A 24943-nucleotide genomic window follows, 5' to 3' on the forward strand; every position below is an offset into this window, starting at 1 on the left:
CCCGACCCCCCACCACCACCGAAGTAAGAACCAGATTCTGAAATGGTCTGTCTTTATTATGCCAACAGAAAACAAAAAAATTCCCCAAGTGTAAACAGGAGAAAGGTGCTGGTTAAGTTACTCATCATTATCTTATTATTAACAAAATAAAGCACTATCTATGTTTACAGTCATAAAAAAAAGAAACAGCCTGGAGAGAAGTTGGGCTTGAGGGAAGGGGGGGATGGAGAGGAAGGGGAGATTGGGGGGGGGTTAGGCACAGATGCCACATCTGCCCCTGTGGGTTTGGGGTTCCCTTCCCACCCTGACCCAAGGGCTGTTCAGGATCTTTGTGGAGTCAGGTGCCAGTGGGATTTTTCTTAGGGAAATAATTTGTCCATGTGAGCAGGAGCTGAGGCAAGTTCCCCAGTGTGAGTGGGGGAGGGGAAAGGAGCAGGCAGAGGGGCAGTCTTATCCTCACCAACCCAAGAATGGGGAGCCCCCCCCACTTCCACTCCCTACTCACCAGCTGCCATGAGGAGCCCTGGCTCTCCAGGGCTTCTGTCAACTGTCAGGAAGGGGGGCACCATCAGTCCTCCTGTCCCCAACTCCCGGCACTCAGGCTGGGACCAGGGGCTGGGGCACGAAGACCGAGCCCCTTGGAGGCTGAGCACATTCCCCTGTTGCTCTGAGCTAAAAATGGCTCTGTGGGAACGGCCCGGCAGGGGAGAGTCAGGGAGGGAGTGAAGGGACAGGCAGGGGAGGTCAGGGCGGCTGGTGGGCCCCGGGGCTGACCAGGGGCCTCACAGAAACCCAGACTGGCCAGCGGTATCAAAAGGGCAGAGGCGCAGACCCCAAGAAAGGGAGACCAAAGAACAGCCCTGCAGAGAAACGAGGACAGAAACACACACGAGGACACACAGAACCTGAGACACCCAGACTGACAAAGAGGTAGCAATTTGGGGACAGTGAAGCACGGAGAGGCCCCCAGAGAAGCAAGAGTGGTATCAAGAGACACCCACAGGAACTCAGCAACAGTGCCTGGCACGGAGCAGGTGCTCAATAAAGACCTTGCGCGATGAGTGAACAGATGGAAACACGCGTGTGCACGCACGCACACACACACACAAACACACGCGCACACATCTATACTCCGCAGCCAGAGGCACGACAGGCTGGGCAGAAGATCAAGACAGCGAGGGACAGCCAGACCTTTTTGCACAAAGTGATCCTGTGATAGAGGAGCGATGGGGGGGGGGGGGGGGGGGGGGGGGGGGGTTGGTCCTACAGGGGCTGGTCCAGCCAGGACAAGAATGGAAACAAAGCATGTGGCCCCAGGGCGACAGGTCTGGAGCTGCCATACCCCGGGGGTGAGGAGACCTGCAGGAGGGGAGGGTCATACAGTGTCTGCTGGCCATGGGCCCCATGGGCCAAGGCGCTCAGCCCCCGACCACTCTACAGGTCCTGCCCGGTGAGGCCAGCAGCTCCCTGGGCGTGGCCGCAGGGCTGGTGGGGGGGCATCTCCCCCCAGGAGGCTATCTACAAGTGCACAGCTGTGCCCCTCTCCCGGGCAGGCCCAAGTCCAAGTACCAACAGAGTCCAGGCCGGCTGGCTGCGCCCATGGGCTGGGGGCCGGGTCTTCCCCGGGAGGAGGCCGGGCCCACCCCGCTCGGATCAGTCTGTGAGCACCACCAGCTCCCCGTCGCTCTTCTCGTCGCCCTCCGAGTCCTCGTCCTCGCTGTACCGGTACAGCTCACCCTCTGCCACCGAGTGCCTGTCTTCCGTGGCCTCCCCCTCCTCCCTGAGGCTGCAAGTGTTGACGATGACAGGCATGTTGGGGTCCAGGCTCCGGGGCACGTAATGCTCCACCAGGGGCTGAGCCAGGGGCATGCCTGCCACCCGAGGGTACAGGACGTCGGGAGAGCTCATCTGCAGGTGGCCGGCCTGGGGACTGCAGGGTAGAGAAGAGGCACGTTGCAGAAGGACCCTCACTTTGCACCCCCATAAAGCTCCCCGCACCCGCTTTGGGGTTGTGCCCTCCCACCCCACCACCACGCTTTCGGCTCTGACACACACACACACACACACACACACACACACACTCCACCCCCCCCACCACCCCCCAGCTGCCTTCTGATGGCCACATTCACGGTCAGCCACAGCCCAGCACACACGTGCGGCCTCAGGGCCGGGAGCGTGTTCCACAGATACTCCCGGGGGAACGTGTGGGACTCAGCATTAGGAAGCGATAGACTTAAATGCCCCAGGGGGGTTCCCGTTTACATGAATCCACGAAAGTGCTTGCTTCTGACAAGTCAGGCACCCCCTATATGAGAAGCACCTTTGTTTTTAGTAGCCCTGAATTTTTTCACGGAGTTTGTAACTCACAGGCACGTTTTCCTCCAGGTACACGTGGCCAGCGCCCCCCAGTCAGGTACAACCCCTACCCTACACCCCTGCAGCCCCACGGGTGGGCCCCGGGAGACACACACGACGCCCACGCACACGTGCGCTCCAGGCCAGACAGCACCCCCGGAGACCCCGACGAAGGCCGCCACACACCAGCATCAGCCTGCGCAGCGCAGGGACGCGTGCACGGTCCCCACCACCCAGGGAGGCGCAACTCACGGGGTCACGTAGCTCTGGCGGGCGTCCTGGCGCCGGGTCCTCATCAGGGCTTTGTACTCGCCCACCCGGAGCCGCTTGCCCTCCACGATGCAGGTGCGCTTGGGCCGGGGCTTATACTTGTAATCGGGGTACTTTTCCAGGTGCTGCCGGCTCAGCCTCGCCTGCTCCTCGTAGTACGGCTGCTTCTCCTGGTTGGTCATGGACTTCCAGCGGGAGCCTGGCCCGGGCCCCGGGGTGGGCGGTCAGTGTGGGGTTTTGCCCACCATCCCCAGCCCCCCTGCAGGCCCCAAGACTTGGGTCCCCAGGTGAGTCCATGAGGTGATCTATGTGCCGACATTTAGCAAGGAGCTGGCCCAACACAGGTGCTCCTTGGAGGTCCCTTGAGCAAATGAATGAATGAAGCTGGCACGTGCTACCACGTCCCAGACTACCCAGCAACTTCTGGGAGGCCTCTGGTCTGCATGATTTGCATAAACAAAAGAACAGCCCCCCTGGCCTCCTGCTTAAGACAAAATACCTTGTCAACTGTCTCGGCTGACAAGAGACAAGAGCCTCCATCTTGAAGACAACGGCCAGCTTCTAGCCCCACCTGCCCTACATCCCTCCTTGACCTCCAGTCAGGACATAGAATTTAAAAAAAAAATCTTTCTACTGGGGCAGTGGCTGGCTCAGTCGGAAGAGCATCTGACTCTTATTTATGAGTCTGAGCCCCATGTTGGGTGTAGAGATTAAATTAACACTTATTTAAAAATATCTAAAAAATATTAATTTTTATATATATGTAATATATATATATATATAAAACCTTTCTAAGGATAGCCCGAGAACACCAGTCCTTCCTCTTTCTTGCCAGAGCCAGAGTTCCAAGGGTCTGGACCAACAGCAGAATAGGTTAGGGAGAGATCAGGGGCTAAAGAACGCACGCACGCACGCACGCCTGAGTTCTTAGGTGCAGGTGCTAACCAAAGAGCCCTATGACGATACAAAACCCCAGGACCCAGCCTCCGCACATCCGGCCTGACCCCTGTACCCCAGACTCCTCTGAAGGTCATCCTGACAGCTGTCTCCTGGAGCCCTGAGAGCTCCCAGACACCCCACCACTGGCCCTTACCCAGGATCTTGCTGATGCTCGAGTTGTGCATGTCCGGGAAGGCTTGGAGGATCTTCCGTCGCTCATCCTTGGCCCACACCATGAAGGCATTCATGGGCCTCTTGATGTGGCTGCTGCTGCGGGACTCAGGAAAGTGGCGGGAGCCTGGGGGACAGGAGTGGAGTCAGCCAGGCGGGGCGGCTCCTCTGGGGTAAGGAAGGAGAGGCCTCCGCGGCTGGCAGTCATCTCCTACTTGATCCCTAGGGGGCGATGGCGGGGCTCCCACAGCCGCCATTGGACACCAGCAGCAAGACCTCCGCAGAGGCCCAGCCGGGGACTGACAAGGGACAGACACACGAGGGGACTCCAGAGACAGACTATGGGAGAAAAGGCATTAGGGATAGAGACGACCTGACCCACCCTGGGCCCCGTGGGAAGCAGAGGCGGGCCCTCCTGCCCACCAGCCTGGGGTCCTACCGTCCATGTCGCAGCCCAACATGGCTTCTTCCAGGGGGTGCACACAACTCTCCTCCAGCCGCTCCTTGGCCGGGGACGTGTCCAGACTGATGAGGTCCTGGGGTTGACAGAGGAAATCTACATCGGCCTCTCTGCATCACCCCACTGCCCTCCTTCCACCCCTCCCTCTGATGGCTTTAGACTTGAGTCTTCCACCCCAGCCACTGTCTGTTGGTGGTTCCCTGCGCCCCGGTGCAGGGGAGTGGGGGGCCCATACCTTGCGGAAAGGAGCGTTGGGGGAGCTCTCTAACGCCCCACTGTGGCCATGCAGCAGCTGTCGAGCATCCTGAATGGCTTTGGTGACAGCGTCCCCTTCACCAAGGAAGCCTATGGGAGAAGCGGGGAGGCTGAGGGTTCGTAGAGAGGTAACCCTGTTCACGGGGGGTTGGCATCCCCTCTCACCCCTCTGCACTGCACATCCCCAAGGGGGCGCTGTTTACACTGGCTGTTTCCCCGTGTGCCAACGGACTAGAATGCAGACTGGCACTCCCTGAAATTGTGCGACTCCGTGGCCTGGATCCCTGACGTGGGGGTGCCCAGTCAGATCTGGGGGCGGGCAGGAGGTAAGGGAGCTTCTGAGGCACTGAGTGTGGAAACAAAGAGGCCAAAGACAGCAGGTCTAACCCTTGTTTTCCAGAAACCTGTAACCCCACAGAAGGGAAGGACATGCCCAAGGTCATAAGACGCCCTCCTGGCAGGAAGCTTACCCAGTGGCAGGCTGGGCGGGCTGGCCTGCAGGTCCCGCGTGGGGGCCCCATGGCTGGGGGGGCGGGGCCCACAGTTGTTCATCTTCAGGCTGGGGGAACTGGAGGCATTGGGCAGCTCGGGGGCCTTGGGCTTGGCCGTGAGGTTCAGAGGCTGGGAGGGCTCCTGAGGGAGACCCAGAGATCAGAGGCTGAGAGAGACACCGAAGGAGACCCCCCCCCACGGACGGACAGAGGGGACACGTGGTAACAGCGAGAAAGACAGGCGTACCGGGAACAGACAAGGAGACGCAGGAACAGGTGAACAAGGACGGAGGGCCCCACCACCCGCTAGGCAGGCAGCCCCAGCCATCCCAGGCGAGGGGTGGAGCAGTACCTGCAGGGGGTGGTGGGCAGCCACGGCCCCGGGCCTCTTCACCACGGGGGCAGGGGGACTGTGCAGCAGCGGTAAGGGGTACTCCACTACGGAAAAGGCGGCAAGGAGAAAAGTCCTGGATGAGCACAGAACAGCAGACGGCCTGCTTGACGAGGTCCCAGCAGCACCAAGGGGACAGAAGCTCGAAGCTGGCCCAGTCGGCTTTCAGCCACGGCTTTCCCCAGCCCCAGAGTGCCAAGGCTTCCCATGCCCTCATCCCCCACTGCCCCGCCCGCTGGTCCGCATCTTCACCTTTGTCCTGCCCTTTCCAACCCCCGGAGCCTCGGGGTCCAACACAATGGTGACCCGAGGCCAGGTACACCTCTGCTCACTCTACGGATACTCGTGGTCCGTACCTACTACGTGCAGGTCTGAAAGCCGCTCCCCGCGTGTTAGCCTGTCTCCTGCGGTAGCTCACAGTAATCCCTAGTGAGTGGCATACAACAGGGGCTCGGTACATCACCCCGTTTTGCAGAGAAGCGGAGACTAAGCAGATGAAAAATGGGTTGCCCACATAGCTCAGAAATGGGAACAAGGACCTGTGAACCTAGGTCCTCGAGACTCCATAGCCCATGCTTTCCCCTTTACGTGGCACCCACCTTCATTCTCCATCCTACCGGGCCCACCTCACTCGCCCTCAACCCAGCCCAGCATCACGGAGCTGGCCGTTCAGGTGGAGAGCTAAGCTGCGGACACAAATCACTAACCACATGGCCGGTAGGGATACAGGCTGCATGGGTGGCATGCCAGAGAACCTGGTTCCAGCTGGGGTGCCCGCAGCAGGCTTCCTGGGGAGAGCGGCAAGAGGTGGGCTAGTGGCTATGGGTGGGCAGGCGGAGGGCGAGCACTGAGGTGAGAGCCAAGGCGTGGGAAAGGAAACTGGCCGGGACAGGCAACCTTGGGAGTTTGTGGACTCCATGCTGTAGGTGACAGGGCACCATCTAGGGCTTGTGAGCTAAGGAGGCGTGATGCACTCAGCTTGGGGAAGGGCCCTCTGGAAGCCTCCAGGCCCCCTGGTTACTAGGATTCTGGAGCCAACAAAGCGGGTGGCAGTCTGGCCAGCTGAGGTCTTCCACAGCTTGTTTCCTGCCTCCCTTGTCCAGAAGGCACGGGCTCAGATGCACCCCAACGCCCCCACCAGGCCCTGCCCTCCACATTCCAGCAGCTCTATTCACCCAGAGCTGCAGTGGGTTTGTGCTGCTGGCCTGCTCCCCCTTCCTAAACTCCCTACCTCCCCAGGTGGAAAATTCCTGGAAGGCAGGGCCTAACTTTTTCAGTCCTTTGTGTCCCCCCACCCAGAGTGCCTGGTGTAGAATGAGGCAGGAGCAGAGTCCGTGACCCACGAACTGTGCCCATAGCCCAAAGGCCTTGGTGGCAGGCCCACAGGAACTCACCTGCCTGCTCTCGCACACGGAACAGGGACGGTGGACCAGAGGGGCTCGACCTAAAAGCTGTCCCCACTCCTGGGGCAGCTATGGGCAACATCCCTGCCCTGTCCCATGACCCTTCACCAGGAATCCATGATCACGGCCTACATATTCCATCTGTGCCTCTGTCCCACCACCTCTGCCCAAGTGCAGGCTGTCATGCTGTCCCCAGAAGCCCCTCAGCAGCCCCCCACTGGTCCCCGCTCCAGCTGGTACCCCATCCCTCTCTGTTCCCCATCACCCAGTCGGTGTGACAACACACCCTCCGTTCAATCGTTCAAGCATGATTGCATTCTACAAAATAAATTCCCTCACCGGCCTGTCCCACGACCACCCAGTCATGCGCTCCCCTCAACTCCAACCCCCTGCAGCTTCTGGCAGCAGGCTCCAGGCCCTCTGCCTCAGACTGCCTTCCACCCTCAGCTCCCAGCTTCACCCCCCCAGTCTACCTCCTGGGCACCAACTAATTTCTGACCTCCTTAGAAAGCCTTCCCAGATTCCCCAGTTACTGGCATCCTTTCTCCCTGCTGAGACCATAAATTCCTGGAGCTCAATGTCCATTTTTATCATCACCCTTCCCCCACCCCGTGGCCACCTGACAACACAGCGTCTGACAGGTGGTTGGTGCTCAGTCTGTGTTCGCTGAATTTCGGGGGCGGGGCAGAAGGGGCACGGTTGGGGTAGAGACAAGAGTGAGAGTCTGGGAAATGTAGACACCTCAGTGAATGTCCAAGATGTTACTATTCTGGTCCAGTAAAGGGACCAGAGCTGGGGACACTGCATCTAAATCGGCCACATCCGCTTACATCTGCCAAGTACTTCATGGTGTTCAAGTGCTATTGCTGTTCATTCTCCCAGTGAAGTTCAGAAAGAAGGGATTCTTCTTCCACTGGACAGATCCAAAAGCGAGGCCCAGGAAGGCCACATAGTAAAGGAATGCATGAGCACGGTCCGGGGCTCCTTCAGGGACCTTAGGACAGCCTCTGCTAATGGCTGCACCCCCCCCCCCCCACTCACCTGGTTTGCAGGGGATGGGCTGAATGGGCAAGGCCAGCTGGGAATCGGGGGTGACAGGTAGAGGCTGGTGGCTCGGGGGAAAGGCCGGGATCATGACATAAGGCATGTTGACCTGCTGAGAGCAAAGAAACCCTGTGTGAGTCCCTGGGGGCCCACACAGCTCAGCCCAGGACACGGCATGGGGACCCAGACACAGGAGGCATGCAGACCAGTACAGGACCAGTCTTCGAAAGGCTCCACCAGACCCCACATCACCTCCCGCTACCTGCCCTCAGCTCAGCCCCAGTTGGGGACGAAGGTACTCTGGCCCCTCCCTGAAAACAGAGGAAGACGACGGGGGCACGGGGGCACGGGGCCAGAGTGGAAATGAGCCCCCTCCTCGGGGCCATGCCCGAGTGATTCTGCTTACTCTGCACCCCGTCCCTCCATCCCTGGCGTCACCTGCTGCGCCTCTGGCCACCCCGCTCTTTACCTGGATCTGCTGCTGGAGGAGGTTGATCTTATGTTGCTGCTGAATCAGCTGCTGCTGCTGTTTGGCGATCTGGCAGCAGGGAAGAGCAGGGGAGGGGGGAGGTCACGGACATTAGCCCCAGCCCGGGGCCTGCCGCGCCGTGCCCTCCGTGCCCTGAGCGGGGCAAGCACCAGGACAGTCCACCTTCAGAGTGTGTTCTCCCTTTGCAGGGAGCTCACTCTCCTCTGAGGCCGCCACGGGAGGTGAGCGGGAGGTGAGCGGGAGGTGAGCGGGAGGCGAGGCGGGTGCTCCCTCGCAGAGCCCCGCAGGCCCCTTTCACCCCCTGGCTCCCCCCAGGGCCGAGTCACAGCCAGCCTGGGGCCCCTGCCCATGGCCCCTCCCCTCCCAGGCCTGCCCCCGCCCCCAGCCTCGCTCGGCCTGCACTACCAGGTCTACCCCCACAGTGCTCCCCTCCAGGCCCCGATGGACCCCCTCTCCCCTAGCAAGGGACCTACCTGCTCCTGCTGCTGCCGGGCCAGCTCCATCTGCTGCTGTTGCTTCTCGAACAGCATGGCAGCCATGTTCTTCTGCTCCGAGTGCGCCGTCAGGAGCTGGTCCCGCAGTGTGGACAGTTGGTGGATCATGACCAGGAGCTGGAGCTCCTTCTCTGCCAGGCTCTCCTGGGTTCCTGCTCCACGATGAAACGGCCACCGGTGAGAATTGTTGTTTTTCTGTCCATCTGTCCACCCACGCATCCACCCACCCATCTGACGTTCATTGGGCAACTGCTACCTCCCAGGCCCCTGTGAGGGGCCGAGTGACAGAGGATGGAGACACGATCCTTGCCCCAGAGGGGGCTTGCTTGCCTTCTGATGACCACCTGCCCTAGAAGGTCCCCACCCGCTGCTTCCAGCCCCTGGAAATGCAGACAGTGGGACACATCTCAGTCCCACATCACTTCTCAGAGGTCCTCAAGTGCCCCGAGCTGCAGGGTCAGCGTGGATGACTGTCCCACAGGAGGCTGTCCCGGGGCTGTGGGACAAGTAACCGACTTCTCTGCACTTCGTCTTTTTTAGTCTATCAATGAGCACAAGAACGGTCCCTTCACAGGGGTGCCGTGAGGCTAAGATAATGAAGGTAAGGCTTAGTCCAGAATCTGGCACACGGCCCTCACCCAAAAGGACCACTGCTTCCTGCCCTCCCGCTGAGCTCATGACAGCGCAGCCGGGCCAGGCTGCAGGCCACTCGCCTCAGAATCACTCAGGGAGCCTTCGACAAATACACAGGTCCAGTGCCCAGCCCCTGGGGTTCACATTCAGCAGGTGGAATGGAGCCTGGGCATTGGCACGATCTTAAAGCTCCCCCTGGGGGTGTGACTGACCACACTGGGAAAACAGCGACACTCACGAACCAAGCAGCAGCCCTTGAATTCAGTTAGTGAGGTCCCGGTGGCCTAGAATTAATTTTCAGCAGTGAAAGGGCACGTCCAGCTTGTTTGATATAGTTAGATACAGTTAGATCTGGGAAGTGGCAGTGACCTGCCTGAGGTCACAAGGGTCCCTGTACGAGTCCAAATTCAGGGGCGCCTGGGTGGCTCTGTCGGTTAGGTGGCTGCCTTTGGCTCAGGTCATGATCCTGAGGTCCTGGGATTGAGCCCTACATTGGGGTCTCTGCTCAGCAGAGAGCCTGCTTCTCCCTCTCCCTCTGCCTGCCACTCTGCCTACTTGTGCTCTGTCAAATAAATAAATAAAATCTTATTAAAAAAAAAGAGTCCAAATCCATACTCATGGAACGGGATTCCCACCAGGCCTCTCCTGCCAAGAGGCCAGACTGAACACTCAGTCCCCAGGGGAGGGATGGTGCTGACCGCCAGGGCCAGGTAGGAGCCAGGAGGGCATAGGCCAGGTAGGAGGGGACTAAGAGCCCCCCAAACTGCCGTATAGGCCCAGACCGCATCGCCCAGCTAGGAGAAGGGAAAGGGTTCAGACATCCTCCCCTGCCTACCCACATGGGCCTTCACCTTTGACATCTTTGGTTTCCACAGAGCTCCTTCCCAGAAACCTCTCCTTCCAGTCACTGGACAGCAGCTTCTCGATGGCCGGCACGACTAGAAGATACCAAAGGGATGAAGAGCAGAAGTCCTAGCACCTCCCACCCCACGCCCACCTTCAACCTGGGCAGACATCTTACCCTGCTTTTTTATTTTTTCCCCCCAAGATTTTATTTGAGAGCAAGAGCGAGAGAGCAAGCATGAGTGGGGGGAGGGGCAGAGGGAGCAGCAGACTCCCCGCTGAGCAGGGAGCCTGATACGGAGCTCGATCCCAGGACCCTGGGATCATGACCCGAGCTGAAGGCAGACGCTTAACGACTGAGCCACCCAGGCACCCCTAGACTAATCTTACCTTCTTTTAAATGTTGGTTGAAGTCTAGCTTCTCCTGGCTTCCAGAGGCGGCCTCAGAAGCTCCTGGTCTCTTGGGTTCCGGGGACCCATTGCTCTCAGGGGAGCTGCAATCCTACAATATACACTGAATGTCACTGTCACCCTCAAGAGAAGGGGGCAGATTGCAGGGGGAATCGAGTAGCCCGGGGACGCACACCCAGCCCCCTGGGTGGGGCCCCCCCCCCCCCACCTTCCCAACCTTTGGCTTAGCCAGATATAGCGAAGGCACAGAAGGTTTGCAGACCAGAGACCTGGATCTCAGTCCCGGCTCAGTGACTCACGAGGCGCTTGATCCCACATGAGACTCTGAACTTCTCTGAACCTGACTTACTTCCCTCTTCTGAAAATGGAAATACTAATACCTCCCCTGTCAGGACTGTTGCTGGGATCAAGGACGTGAACGCACGTGAATGAGGTTCGCTGCTGCAGTCGAGGCCAGCGAGCTATTAATCACCACTTCCTTGCACACAGCCTTATCTGCAGCTGGGTGGGTGACTCCTGGGACCCCCCCACCCCTCCTTAGGACACCACCCCCGCCAATTCTCCTCACCAGAGTCCTCTCCATTCTTTAAGGCCTAATTCGGGGCGCTACTCCTCCAGGAAGTCTCCCTCATCACTACCCCGACCCCCTAACCCCTCCCACGGACCCCTCCAGGCTGGATCCTTCCTCAGGGCCCTAAAATTCTCATTTTCATTCTTTTGGTTTTAGTTACATATTATCCTTTCTGCAGCTCTTGCATGGAATCGGGATTTTTAAGAACTGCAAGAATCCTTCTTGCTCATGTTCAGATCGCCTTCATCTTAAGGATGAGGAATTGTATTGTCTTTAACAGTGGTTGATCTCAGGCTTGGGTAATAAGGCTGATTTTCTCAAATCATATGGTAGATAAACTCTGAGCAGATGTATCCTGTCTCTCCAACTAGTCCTCAGAGGTAAGGACTGGTCACACACGGGGGAGCAAGCACAGGAGCGAGGCCACGTACCACTCAGACAGGTGGCCTGACTGAACTTGGCAGCCCCTCCCCACCCGCCAAAGTCTTGCCCCAGAGACAGACGGTGCTTCTCCTGTCTGCCCAGCTTGGTAAGTGGGTGCCCGCCCAGCCTCAAGGAGAGGCCGGGTATGGCACGTCGGTGTGGGCTACGGAGGCAAAGCGGGGACACTGACCCAGGAGCCCCGGGGAAAGTGCCGGGCACCTGGGCTGGAGCTTGGGAGTCAGCACTGTCCTGGGGAGCCCGGGCTGGGTCTCCGGGCTGGGGTTCAGCTGCGGTGGCCGAGCCCTGGAGGGCCTCATGGCAGGGCTCCTTCTTCCCTTCGGACTTGATGGTGCAGTTCACCATGGTGCCCACGCCATCCGGGGCCAGCTGGGCAGAGCCAGGGCTCCTCATGGACATCCTGAGGGAGAAGGAGCAGAGGGAAACTGATGGTGGATACGGCAACTCCACCCTCACCAAATGCAAACTTCCATTTGGAACCCACAGTGAAAAAAATCAAAAAATATTCTTCAGTCCTGTGCTTTTTTTTTTTTTCTTAAATGGTAAGGTCTACAGCCAACTGGGCCCAGCCTTCAGCAGGCCCTGCCTACTGCCATGTTGGAGCTGGTTGGCTGAATGGTCCACCAAAGGAGGGCAGAGATTTTCAACTGGCAGTTTCTGAGCCCAGCAAAGTCAAAATCATATATATGTGTGTCTATTTGTGTGTGTGTGTGTGTGTTTGTAATTAGCTAACAAAATTTAAAAATCACGAGACCTCACATAATCTGGATTTGAACTTCTCTAGTAGTTGGTCTGGGGTAACAACTGGCTGGAATTAAGTAGCAGGTGCTCCTTATGGACAGGCCAGTTTTCCTTAGTCCCTACCATTCCCTACTGACCCCCAAAAGGGGAACCAAGTGTCATCTACCCTATATATATATATATATATTTATCCTTTTTTTCCTCTTAGAGAAAAGATAAAAGTGAACTGTTTTTTATATTCATGTATCTACCAAAAGTAGGAAACTAACAGGCTGAGATGTAGGGCTTGAAGAAAGATGTTTTCCTTCAGCTAGCTAGAGTCCCTCATTTAGAGTCTCTCTCATTGGCCCCTGTAGGCATTTGCAATCCCTGCTGTAAGCAGCCTTTGCACCCACTGCTCCCATCACGGCATCCCCCAGCATCCCCCAGCATCCCCCCCCTCCGTGTCATTGTCACCACTGCCTGGGACACCAGGAGTAGCTGGGCGAGCTGAGGATCCTGGGGGGTGAGTGCTGGTGGTCAAGCCAGGCTCACAGCCAAAGCAGCAGTGGCCCCCAGCTCACCTGCTCCCTATCCAAAATCACTGGGACAAGACCAGCGGGGACACCCAGCAGCAAGTTCTAGGTATCCGTAGGTCCTACACCCACTACGTGACCTTAGGTAAGTTACTGAACCTCTCCACACCTGTCTCCTCATCTGTAAAATGGGCAGTTCTGAGGACTAGGAATTGCTAAAATTTACCTGTTTAGAATGTTTCGCGGCACTAGTAAACACCCCTTATTAAAACACCGTAGAAATGCAGTCCCTACAAGGGACCCACAGTCCAAACATGGCCTGGGGGCTTGCGTGGGAGTTAGTCAAGGGTCACTTGCAAATCAGAAACTCCGTGGGTAGAGCAGGAATCTATTTTAACAAACCCTTCAGGTGATTCTGATACCCACCAGTTTGAGAAGCACTGTTAAATAAAAATTTAAACATTTTTGCATGGGCATCACATTTTGGGGGGGGAGTGTAAGGCAAAAATCAGATACAGCAAAACAGCCCTTAAAACTGAATTGTGGGTGTAGCATATTGTATATCATGTCAACTCCCTACAACAAAATGTTTCTTGTAACATAGGAGTGAGGCCCTGTGCTGGAAACAGGAGTCCCTGTGCACTATTTTACATTAAACAACTGAACGGACATTATAGTTGAATAAGGTGTATTTGATATGACCCCATCTAAACCAGAACAGACCTCTCCCGCCACTTTCAAAGGGCGGGGTGCCCTGGGGACCGACGTGGGAGCCGGGACAGGCCCTGCAGGGTGAGGAGAGTGGGGCAGACCGGACCCGAAGAACGCTGGCCCGGGAGAAGAGGCTCCGGGGTCCGGCCCCGGGGTCCCCTCTCACCACGCAGGGGCCTGGCCAGCGTCCAGGAAGCCGGCGGCTCGGCCCATCCGGGCACAGGGAGGGGCGCCCAGCCAGGCCCCGGGCAGGGGTGGGGGGTGGGGGGCGTAGGGGCGGGGCGGGCGGGGAGGGGGGTATTATCCCGAAGCTGAGGGCAGCAATTACATAACAAACAAACCCCGGGCTCAAGCTGTGAATTAATCAAACCGCTGAAAATAAAACCTTCCTCTCAGGAACTTCAGACAAAAGAAATGAAAACAACCAGGCTGGCTGGAAAATAAAAGGCAGCGGGGCTGAAAGGGGGACAAAAGGAAACCAGACAATAGGGTGTTGGACAAAGGCAATAAAGCCAGAGGAAGTGTGACAGGCGAACAATGCGGGCCTGTGCGCTTGTGATCCCGGGCCGCTCCGCGCCACCTCGTCCCACACCCACCGCTCCGCCGGGCGTGGGCAGGCCACCAGGGCACCTCCTCACTCCCCACTCGGGTCCTAAGGGGTTTTCGCCTCCATCCTGTCCCCAACTTCAGGGCCTTCCAGCTCCTACCTCAAAGCCTTTCTCCCATTGCAGCCCAAGACCCCGGCCGCGCAGTAGGGCGCACGGGAGCGGTCCGCGGACCCGAGGCCCCGGTGGTCCGGGCCGCTGCGTCCCCAGGGCAACAGGCTGAGCCACCATCCACCTCCCCCCCGCCGCCCCGGGCTGAAGGGGAAGGCAGAGGAGGTGATTAACAGCCCTAATTGACTCTAGGACTGCACTGCCCACCACCATGGCCACGCACCATCTGCGGTCACGGAGCCGGTCATCGGCCAGTTCCCGGAAGTGTCAACTGCACCCCAGTTTCCAAGGCTTGGGATGAAAACCAGAATGCAACCTAGCTCATTAATAAATGGTTATTGATTAGATGTTGAAATTACAATGTTTTGGATACATGGAGTTAAATAAAATAATACTGTTTTCACTTGTTTCTTTTTACACTTCTTCATGTGGTTACTGGAGAATTTAAAATTACGCATGAGGCTCACGTTGTATTTCTGTTGGAAAGGGCTGCATTAGGACATCTCCCTTTGAGCTCTGATGGCCTTTTTACCCACACTTAACCCCCAAGAGTACCTCCAGCTAGGCACTGGGGATTATCTTTATACTGGGGAGCTTGCCTCCTGGGGCTCCCAATGGCACAGCCCCCGCCCCGCCCCCAACAAAGAAAAGGACTCCCAGTGACCAGCCAAGCTGGCTTGGAGGTGTCCGTCTGTTCACCAGGGCATGGTGCCCACCAAATAACCCGGCCAGATCCTGCTGCCCAGACAAGGCCCCTTCCATTTCCACAGGCGTCTGCCTCAACTTCGGGCACTGGGCCCTGGCTCTCGGTTGGTCTCTCGGGACCCATTTGTTGATGGAGAAGCAACAGCCTAGACCTGAGGGGCTCCTCCCAGGGTCTCACGTTTCGGGGCGGGGGGGCGGGGAGAGGGTCCTTGGGCAGCTCCTTCCCTCCCTCCCGAGTTCCTAGAGCACAGGCCTGCTCAAAGAGCAGCCCCTTTCCCTGCCCACAGAGATGGGAGTCCCTCGGAGAGTGTCAGCGCCAAGCTCTGGACCCTAACCACGCTGCTCTCTTTTCTCTGTGTGGACAGCAAAAGCTGCATGTGATAAACTAAATGAGGAGAGAACGGAGAACCAGGTGGCAGTACGAAGTTGATATGCAGTCCCCGCTCTGCCACTCTGCAGAACATGTCCCTGCACGGGTGACTTCACCTCTGCAGGCTCTGCTGGGAGGACAAGGGTATTTGGGGGACGATGGTGGGTGGTCCAATTTTGGGTTCCCCAACCTCGGTTCAAATTCCTGCTCTGCCACCAGCTGATGTGTGTCACCTTAAGCACGTTAATTAACTCTGAGCTTCCTCGGTCTCATTTGTATAATGGGTATAAGAATCCCTATCTCACCAGTGCCCGTGAAGATTAATTAACAGAGGGTATCCATTAAGTTGTCATATAGCCCAGGATGCTCCTAGAGTCAGGTGGTTGAGAGAAAAAGTTATCAGGGGTGAGACAGACCTGGGCACATCTAAAAGCCAACTCTGTCCAATCAATTGCTGTGCTATCTGGAGCAAGTGACTTAACCTCTCTGAACTCATTTCCTCCTCAGTAAAATAAGAAAACCCAATATGAAGGGATGAGTCTTCCACTAACACTCCAGACTTTATAATATGTGCCTGTTTTGCATTCTTAGGACACCATAAACTTGGCCTTTGGGGTACTTATCACAGTTGGTAAAGATACCTTTACATGCTTCATTAATTTCTGACTGGCCCAGTAGCGTGAGAACCCACCCACACCCCACACCCCAGGGCACTGTGGAAACATACCCGTTTTTGCTCATCAATGTAGCCCCTGAGTCTAGCACAGAGCCTGGAGCACAGCAGGTGCTCAATAAATAGTCATACAATCCGAGTATAATACAGTTCGGCAAAATAGCACAAGGCAGATCCGGGCACATAATAAAGCAACAGCTATTACAAATCTTCCTCGACTTATGATGGGGTTATGTCCCAAAAAACCCATCGTGAGTTGAAAATATCGTTAAGCCGAAAATGCATGTACTCCACCTAACCCACCCAACGGCACGGGCTTAGCCTAGCCCACCTTGAACGCGAACACTTACACTAGCCTACAGTGGGCAAGGTCATCTAAACCAAGCCTATCGTATAAAAGTGTTCAGTATCTCATGTAATTTACCGAACACTGTCCTGAATGTGGAAGACAGGCACAGTCATTGTGTGTCTCGTGGCTGCCTGGGAACCACCGCCGCCCACCATCACGAGGGAGCACCGTGCGGCGTAACCGCCAGCCCGGGGAAAAGATAAAAATTCCGAGTATGGTTTCTACTGAATGCCTATGGCTTCCTGACCATCATAGAGTCAAAAAACCGTAAGTTGAACCGTCATCGGTCAGACCGTCTGCGTTATTACGCTCGAGAAGCTGCTCTCTGCGGCACACGGCCCACCCCCACCCGAACTCAGCCACCTCTTCCTTCCATCTAAGCTCTTCCTAGGAGCGACTTAAACCCCCCAGCACCAAAGCCGGTCCATTTCCCTTTGCCTTTACCTTGGGACAGGTAAGAAACACTTCCCACACCTTTTGGAGCTTATTGGAGTCTTCCCTAAAGTCTCTTCTTTTCCGAGACTAAAAAACCCCTCCCATTCCTTTACCCTTTCCTCAAAAAAGCACGCTCCATGCTTCCCTTACCCACGTGGTTTTTCAGGAGGTCTGAGGTCAGCAACCACACCTAACCCCTCTCTCCAGAGGCCTAGAAGCCCAAGGACCCCAGGCGCACAGGAGCTCTGAGTTACTGGGCTCCCCCAGCTCCCCCCCAGGTCCAGGTCAGAGGCCACAAGCCCACAGGACACTGGGGTCAGCCGCCCAGCCAGGTGGAAGTGCTCCTGGGAACCCAGTCTTCTTCCTCTTGCCCAGCCTTACTCGTATTTTATAAATGGAGAAACTGAGGCTCAGGGAGGACCAGTTTCAACAGTCCTGCTTCGGAGCTAGAGGCATGGGGACACGAAACCAGCTGGGCTACGAATCAGCACCCCTGCTCTGCCCACCCTTCCCTTCTAGGGCGCCCACTCCCCAGGCCCCCTGCCGCCTTCCCTCTTGGCCTTATCTCTCACCTGAGCATCCGTAAGAGGCGAAGGCCTCATAGGGGGAGACGGTTCAAGCCATCCTCACCCCTGATGGGGCAGAGCCTTGAGTCTGTGAGCTGGTGGCAGAGAGGCCCTGGGCTCCCCAAACCCTGTGCCCAGCGCAAGGCACAGAGAGGCACCCGTGCTCCCGAGGACCAGCGGCTCAGAACACGGCTCTTCCAGGGCAAAGCTGACTGCAGGTGCCGGTCCTCTCCCTTTTCTCCTCCCCGCAGCCAACCCTCTCCTGGGCCCTCCGACCCCCACCCACAGGAGCACGGCGCACAGGCCCCCTTCTACCCAAAACAAATCACCAGCCGCTTCCTCTCCCAATCAGCCAACGACCTGGCCCAGCTGGACTGGAATCAAAGAAGTTTTCACCCTTAGCCCTTCCTCCCTCTATAACGACAGCCCCCTCCCCCCGCAAATATCTAGATGCAGATAAAGATAGAGATAAATTCCAGTCATCGGAGCATGACGGGTGACTCAGACCCTGGGGTACAGGAAGACAGCCTGAGCAGACAGGCAGACCCCCCGAGGAGGGCCATGACCACACTTCCCCACAGGGCCCACACCAAACGTACACTCTACTGCAGGCTCCCACTCCCAGGCTCGCCGAGTGGGTGGTGCCAACGGGCACCGCCAGGGAGAGAGAGCCCCACGGCAGGGGTGGGGCAGGGCCTGAGTCCCTGGGGAATGTCACTTCCTCTCAAAGCCCCAGAGGGTGGCGAGCCTCAGGCAGCCCCGAACAATAGCCCGAGGCGTGGGTGCCCAGAACGGTGCCCCGGTGCCACATCCTGCCATTCTTCTCCCTGGCCGCACCCTGCCACCCTTCCTGGCTACGCCCGATCCTATCTCTGATGTTTACTCAGCGCTGGGAGCTGGGCTGGCTACAGGCTTGGGGAAAAGCTTTCCTGAGAGGCCCCGCTCACCCTCTCCAGCCTCTGCGGGCCCCAGGGGTACCCGATCCAGGGCGTGTGCTGGTCTGGTCTACCCCAGCTCAGGAGAGGGCCACGGCCAATACCCCCCGCCCCTGGGCTGTGCTGGGTAGGCCAAAATGGTATTCACCTGGCAGAGCAGCCGATACCAGCCAGTGTAAACTCTGTGAGCAACCGGAGCGTCTGCCCTCCAGCCTGCGAGAGCCGGCAGCCTCCCCCGGAACCTCCGGCCCAGAAGCCCAGATCCGGCCTGAGTTCCACCGACTGCCAGTTTGAGCTGTGCCCCGGTCCAAGGGCACAGCAGACTGAAGGAGCCAGGGAGAGACTGGAGCTGTGATGGTCCCATCCATGGCCCCACGTGGTTGTCCCTATGTCTCTGAGGCACCCGAGTCTTCTCCCAGGCCAGGAGGAGAGGCCAGGAAAAGACAGCAGGGATAGACTGCAAGTGCTGTTGAGGCTCCCAGTGGGATGCACGCCTGCCCCACCGTCCTGGGTAAAACGGAGTTTACCAGGTGTTTCCTGGAGTCCTTTCTCTGGGGCCCCTCCTGCCTTTAGGACCGCATTCGGTCTCCAGCCCACCCACAGTGCAAGGGGGCCCCTGCAGTGTTCTTGTCTCCCAGTGACCACGTCGAAGGCCATGTCCTGGACAGCGGAATGGGTCTGGGCTTCTGCACCAGCCAGGCCCAGCCCAGGGCCAGCGCACAGCAGAAATGCTGCAGCCGAGGCTGACTGGCTTGTCAAAGGCCTTCTTTTGGGGATAGCCCCGAACATGAACCAAAGGAAGGAGAGGCCAAAAGAGCATTCAAGGGCAGAGCACTCGCTTGGCTTGTAGGCACCAAGTCAGGGGCTTGCCATGCATTTCCCCCGTCTTCCCCAAGGCCCCGCTGAAGCCAGGCTTCCGTGATGCCCAAAGCAAGGTCTTTTCCCGTGGGCTGATCCACCGTCGCTCTCCCTCTACCCCAGACACCAGGTCCCAGTCTAGCACAGAAAGATCTGTCACTGTCTTCCCCGCTCACAGGATTCTAGTTGGTTTTGCCTTGAGTCATGGCCAAGGAAAAATTAGTCAAAAGAAATCAAGGCTGATTTGGACTTGGAGAAAAGACTTGACCTCTCAATAACTTCGTTTCTTCGTGTGTAAATGGAGATCCCAATACCTGCTTTGATTAGAAACTAGCAGATACTCAGAGAACCTGGCACAGAACAGAAGCTCAGCGAAAGCAGGAGGGAGAGGCCTAAAGCAGGAAGGAGGGGCCCCCCTCCCCACGCTGCTTCCCTCCCCGGCCGGCCTGGCAGGTCCCAGGCTCTCGGGCCCCCAGCTCTCTGGGAGAAAGGAGGGCAGGGGTGCCCCTCCGGCGTTGCTGGGAAGTGTGCTGCTTGGCACAGCCAAAAGAAAATGGTTTCTGTGGCCCCCCGGACCTGTGTTTGAAGCCTGGCTCCATCGCATACTACTAGCTGCTAGCTGTGGGACCACAGCGAGGTTTCCGTTTCTCCATCTCCAAACTGGAACAAATAATAACTGTCTTGTAGAATTATTCAGAGGACCCAGTGTGATGTTTGTAAAAAGCAAAAAAAAAAAAAGGGGCGCCTGGGTGGCTCAGTCGTTAAGCGGCTGTCTGCCTTTGGCTCAGGTCATGATCCCAGGGTCCTGGGATCGAGCCCCGCATCGGGCTCCCGGCTCTGCGAGGAGCCTGCCTCTCCCTCTCCCACTCCCCCTGCTCGTGTTCCCTCTCTCGCTGTGTCTCTGTCAAATAAATAAATAAAATCTTAAAAAAAAAAAAGAGTTTGCTCCCTGAACGCTCCCCATCGCCCTTGGGGAAGCCTCCCCCACCCCTGCGTGGCCAAACACACAGAAGACCCACAACCCGAAAGGACAGTGAGGCGTGTCACCCTCCTCCTTCTCCATCTGCTCCCTGTAGGTCTCCCTCCCTCTGGCCCTGTCTCAGCACCCTGCCTGGGCCGTCCCCAGCTACCCTGGAATCTCCGCCAGCCAGTGCCCACCCTGCATCAGGCACCAAGGCCCCAGTGTGGACAGGCTGAAAGCACCCCGAATGTGCCAAGGCAACCCCACGTCCCCAGCGCCACTGTTTATCTGTCCATGCCACCGTGCCTGCCCTTCCCCAGCCGACGACACAGCAGCTCTGCAGCCCTGAGGAGCTCCCTCATTTCCTCCAGAGCCCAAGCGGGTGAAGTGTTGTTCCTATGAACCCCTGCAGTCCCCTGCCAACCCCAGGAGGGGACAGGGGCAAGTGGGACCGGCCTGAACACAACCGAGTTCTCCCACCAGGCTAGATGAAGTCTCATTTGGGCCAGGAATGCCCCCAACTGGGGCCGGGGTGGACTGGGCAGCTCTCGGCTCTTGCTTGGTGTCAAGGCTAAGCCACCTGGACAGAGTTCTCATGGTATAGAGTGACATGGAGGCTCAGGAGCCTCATACAGTCGGTTCAAACCCAAGCATCCCTCTCACAAGTGGCCAAATCAGGCCAATCACACCACCTTCGAAGTCTTCTACTTTGCTTACCTACAAATGGACTAGTAATATACAGCCCATAGAGTGCTGGCAAGGAGTAAGGAGGCGATACAGGAAGCCGAGCCAAACCACTCATCAGAATCTGAAGCTGGAGGGTGAGAAGCAGATGCACCCGGTTCCCACTGCTCCACGGAGGAGCCCAGTGGATGCCTGAGACTTAACCTCTTTACAGCTCAGATTCTTCACCTGTCAAGGGGGCCAACAAGACCCAACTCTCATGGTTGCTGGAGAATTAATAAGTAATGTATAGGAGCGGCCCCCGGCTAGCTCAGTTGGAACAGCATGCAACTCTTGATCTTGGGGTCATGAGTTCGAGCCCCATGTCGGGTGTAGAGATGCCTTAAAAAATAAAATCTTAAACAAAAATAAGTAGTGTATATGAAATACTCAGCAGGATGCCTAGCACCAAGCAGATGGGTACCTCATCTTGTTGCGGTTGAATGAATGAATGAATGAGCCTCCAGGGAACCTCCGCCAGGCAGAGTGCTCAGCCCAAACCAGTATAGATTTCAAGCACCCTTCTTAAAAGTCATTTCAAATATCAGCCTCCACACATCCATAAGCCCACAGTCCCCTCTCCAAGTGGGCACCTGCACATCGCCTCCTGAGATCCCGGGGGGCTCAGGAAAGATATCTGATTCTTTTCCCTCTTCCTGCCTCAGCCACTCACTGCAGGGGCAGAAAAATGGGTCCGTGATCAAGATGGGTAGTTCGCACAAGAAAGAGGATTCCACAAATGCCGGTCACCTAGAAGGCCACCAACCAGGCAGTGTTGACAGGAAGATAGCCTTGTACCCAGAAGGCCGGCTTGCAAATAATCAGCAAATCCAGTTCGGCCTCATCCTCTCCTCCCTGGGATGTGCCTCCCCGCCAAGGCTCCACAGTAGATACACCTTGAGAGAAGGTCTGGGGGCTTCCAGAGCAGCTCAAGCATCTAGCTCCCCAGCTTGAGCAGAAAGTGGAGAAACAAGGTGCCCGCAGCGCTGCAGTGATGGGGGAGGGGGGCCCACGGGCCGGACCTGGACACATCGGCCTCACCTTTTTGCACTGGCTCAGGTCTGCCGCCTCCCCCATTACCTCCCCTTCCCCCACCCCAGGCTTAGGGTGGGTGGCCACCTGCACCTGGGGTAAACCTAATCACCACCATCTCCCCCAAGACAAGCTCACTCATCGGAAACCCCAATTCAGCAGCTCCTGCTCAAGCAGCATTCATTCTGCAAGCGAACAAAGTGTTCCGTTCTTTTTCTCTGCAAAGGCCGTGTTTCCTCTCCCATTATCTACCCCATCGGCAGCCAAGCCTGCCACAAAAGCAAGATTTCTTCTTTCTTTTTGTTATTTTCGTGGTCCCCTTTATTTATGGGTGGTTGTTCTTTCTTGGCTTTGGCTCCTTTTCAAAAAGGCAGGGAAGCAAGGGGAGGAGAGGGGTATGATAGTGAGTCTCTGATTTCATCCAAAATGCTCATCAAGTGATCCCCACACGGTAGCCTGCACCCCAGTCTGCCCGGGACCCCACCTGGCAGCACCAGCACCCTTTGGAAATGGAAGCCGGACCACCTCAACCAGAGTCGTATCTGGCAAAGGGATGGGAGGAGGTAGGATTCTGGTAAGGATCCTGATGTCTGGAGCTCACAGTGCTAACAATAAAATAATAAGGGGGATATTCAAAATACCTGACAAGTGATGGGCATTGACCCATTAGATGGGACTCCTGGGACAATCAGATGAGTTGGCAGATGCCAGCCACCACCAACTGGCTGACACGCTGGTGCAGATCTGCTAAAGACCCCCTCTGATCACAGCTAACATTTACTGAGCCTCTGCTATGTGCCAAGCACTGCTGGATGCTGGAGACACCCTCACTTACATTAATTTATTTAGTCTTCACAGTAACCATCTGGGGCACACCCATTTTACGGATGGAGAAGCTGAGGGACGGAGGTCATCTGAGCCCAGCAGTCCAGTGTCTGAACCCAGCTCTCAATCAGACAATAGGAAGCAAGCAGACAACATGCCAAGTGTCATCCTTGGGGATGAGCCCTTTTAATTTTCAACAATCCCGTGAAATAGTTACTATTACAATCTGTTTTACTGATGAGGGGACAGAGGCTTAAGGAGGTTTAAGCAACTGCCCAAACAATTACTGTTTTCTCTGCTGCGGGCCTGAGGATTCAAGAACCACGGAAAGCCATCTCCTGATGAGAGCCAGAATTGCCTGTCCTCCACCCCCAACTTCTGCTGTTCCCATGATGGAGGTCAAGGGACCCAGGCAAGTTCTAGTTCAGCTGATATGAGATAAGTCAAAGGCAAACTTGGGGCTGATGAAGCCCTGGTTTCACGGGTTTGCAGGCCTCTCTCCCTCCTGCCAGTTGCATCAGGAGACCAGGTCAAAGCATGGGGGGGGGGGGGGGGGGGGCGGGCTCTGCTCAATGCAGCCTCCCCACACCACTTACAGACATAAAATGATTCAAAGCCACTGTCCTACCAGGTATCTTCCAAGGAAACAAGGGGCAGCACTGAGGAAGGCATGGGGCTGCTCCAGCCCGTGAGCTCCCTTGTAGCCACCACTTCTTTGTTTGCCAGCCACCTCTCCAGGCCACCTACCCCCATGCCTCCACACCTGCTCCCTTCACTTCCCATTCAAGTCTGACTTCACGGCATCGAGCAGAACCGTGTGCTCCGAAGTCCCTTGCAACACATATGCCTAAAGAATGGTTGCACTCATTCTTATTTTCTTATCATTTTTTTCCCCTGAATGTAAAAGGAATGTGTGCTCATTGTAGGAAATCTGCAAAATTTAGGATAACACAGAGAAATGTGAAAGCCACCATTTCCCGTCAATCTGGAGGTGGCCACTGATCAGAATTTGGCAGATTTCTATCAAATCTTTTTTCTATGCATAGTTTTCTTTTCCACTATTGACCTCACAAGCAAGTTTTAGACTATTCCCCGCCCCCTTAACAGTCTATCCGAGGGAGTTTTCATGTTCCTAAAAATCAGAAATTATTGGAAACGCTTTATAAGATCAATTGTAATGTTTGTACATCTTCCCTTCTAATGACAGCACCGTGATCTCTGTACCCAGTGCACAGGGTTGAAATGGTCCAATTCTTAAGAAATTTCGTATCACTGAAACCTTCTCTTCACCCTCAAGGTCAGGCACCTTCCAGACACCTCCGGTGGGTCACAGCCATTCCGTTCCTGCGACAGATGGGAAGGAAAGCACCCTGACAATCAGCGGACAGAGCAAGGCAGCAGAAGGACCTCACCTGCCTCCTCTTCATGGGCTGGGGACAGAGTAGCAAAGGAAGTACAAGATGGAGGGTGGAGGCCAAGATGGGGGCCCGGAAGCTTGGGCCCAGGGTCTGACTGCTTCTACTACAGAGAGGGCCTGTCTCAGCATTTCTCAGGGCTTTGACTTCCCCTTAAAAAGATGGGAAAACTACAATGAGATACCACTTCACACCCACTATGATGGAATTTTTTAATTTATTTTTTTTTAAGATTTTATTTATTTATTTGACAGAGAGAAAGCACGAGCAGAGGGAGCAGCAGAGGGAGAAGCAGACTCCCCGCTGAGCAGGGAGGCCGATGCGGGACTTGATCCCAGGACCCCGGGATCACGACCTGAGCTGAAGGCAGATGCTTAACCAACTGAGCCACCTAGGCGCCCCAATTTTTTTTTTTTTAAAGATGGAGGATGCAAGGATGTGGACAGTTGCTGGCCGGGATGTAACACGGTGTGGCTGGCGTGGAAAACAACATGGCAGTTCTGCCCAGAATTAAACATACAATAACTGTATCACCCAGCTATTCCACTTTTGGAATATACCCAAAAGATTTGAAAGCAGGGCCTTGAAGGAATACTGGACACCCACGTTCATAAGCATCATTCACAACAGCCCAATGGTGGAAATAACCCAAATGTCTATGGAAGGATGAATGGATCAAGTGTGGTGTGTGTGTGGATAGAATATATATTTTACATATATGTATATATATATATGTCAGACTGTTATCAGC

The 24943-nt window shown here is 56.3% G+C and overlaps 1 protein-coding gene across 4 annotated transcripts in view; it reads right to left on the bottom strand.

Moving 5' to 3' along the window:
- Positions 1–35: 35 nt before the first annotated feature.
- SOX13 (SRY-box transcription factor 13) overlaps positions 36–24943 on the bottom strand; it is a 45079-nt gene continuing 20171 nt past the window's right edge. For 2 of the 4 annotated variants that reach the window (XM_035010253.1, XM_035010252.1), the window contains exons 2-14: positions 11864–12062; positions 10630–10741; positions 10248–10334; positions 8743–8915; positions 8249–8317; positions 7777–7891; positions 5294–5379; positions 4921–5083; positions 4431–4540; positions 4175–4271; positions 3719–3862; positions 2608–2824; positions 36–1930 (exon numbers count right to left, since the gene is read on the bottom strand). In XM_035010253.1, the coding sequence (XP_034866144.1) occupies positions 1654–1930; positions 2608–2824; positions 3719–3862; positions 4175–4271; positions 4431–4540; positions 4921–5083; positions 5294–5379; positions 7777–7891; positions 8249–8317; positions 8743–8915; positions 10248–10334; positions 10630–10741; positions 11864–12061 (1848 nt within the window). In that variant the 5' untranslated portion in view covers position 12062 and the 3' untranslated portion in view covers positions 36–1653. Of the gene's footprint in view, positions 1931–2607; positions 2825–3718; positions 3863–4174; positions 4272–4430; positions 4541–4920; positions 5084–5293; positions 5380–7776; positions 7892–8248; positions 8318–8742; positions 8916–10247; positions 10335–10629; positions 10742–11863; positions 12063–17449; positions 17818–24943 lie in introns of those variants that run through there. The other 2 variants (XM_035010251.1, XM_035010250.1) reach the window with 2 other exon arrangements.

The sequence above is a fragment of the Mirounga leonina genome, unplaced genomic scaffold (genome assembly GCF_011800145.1).
Source record: "Mirounga leonina isolate KUSES-001 unplaced genomic scaffold, KU_Mleo_1.0 Mir_154, whole genome shotgun sequence".
Classification (NCBI taxonomy): domain Eukaryota; kingdom Metazoa; phylum Chordata; class Mammalia; order Carnivora; family Phocidae; genus Mirounga; species Mirounga leonina.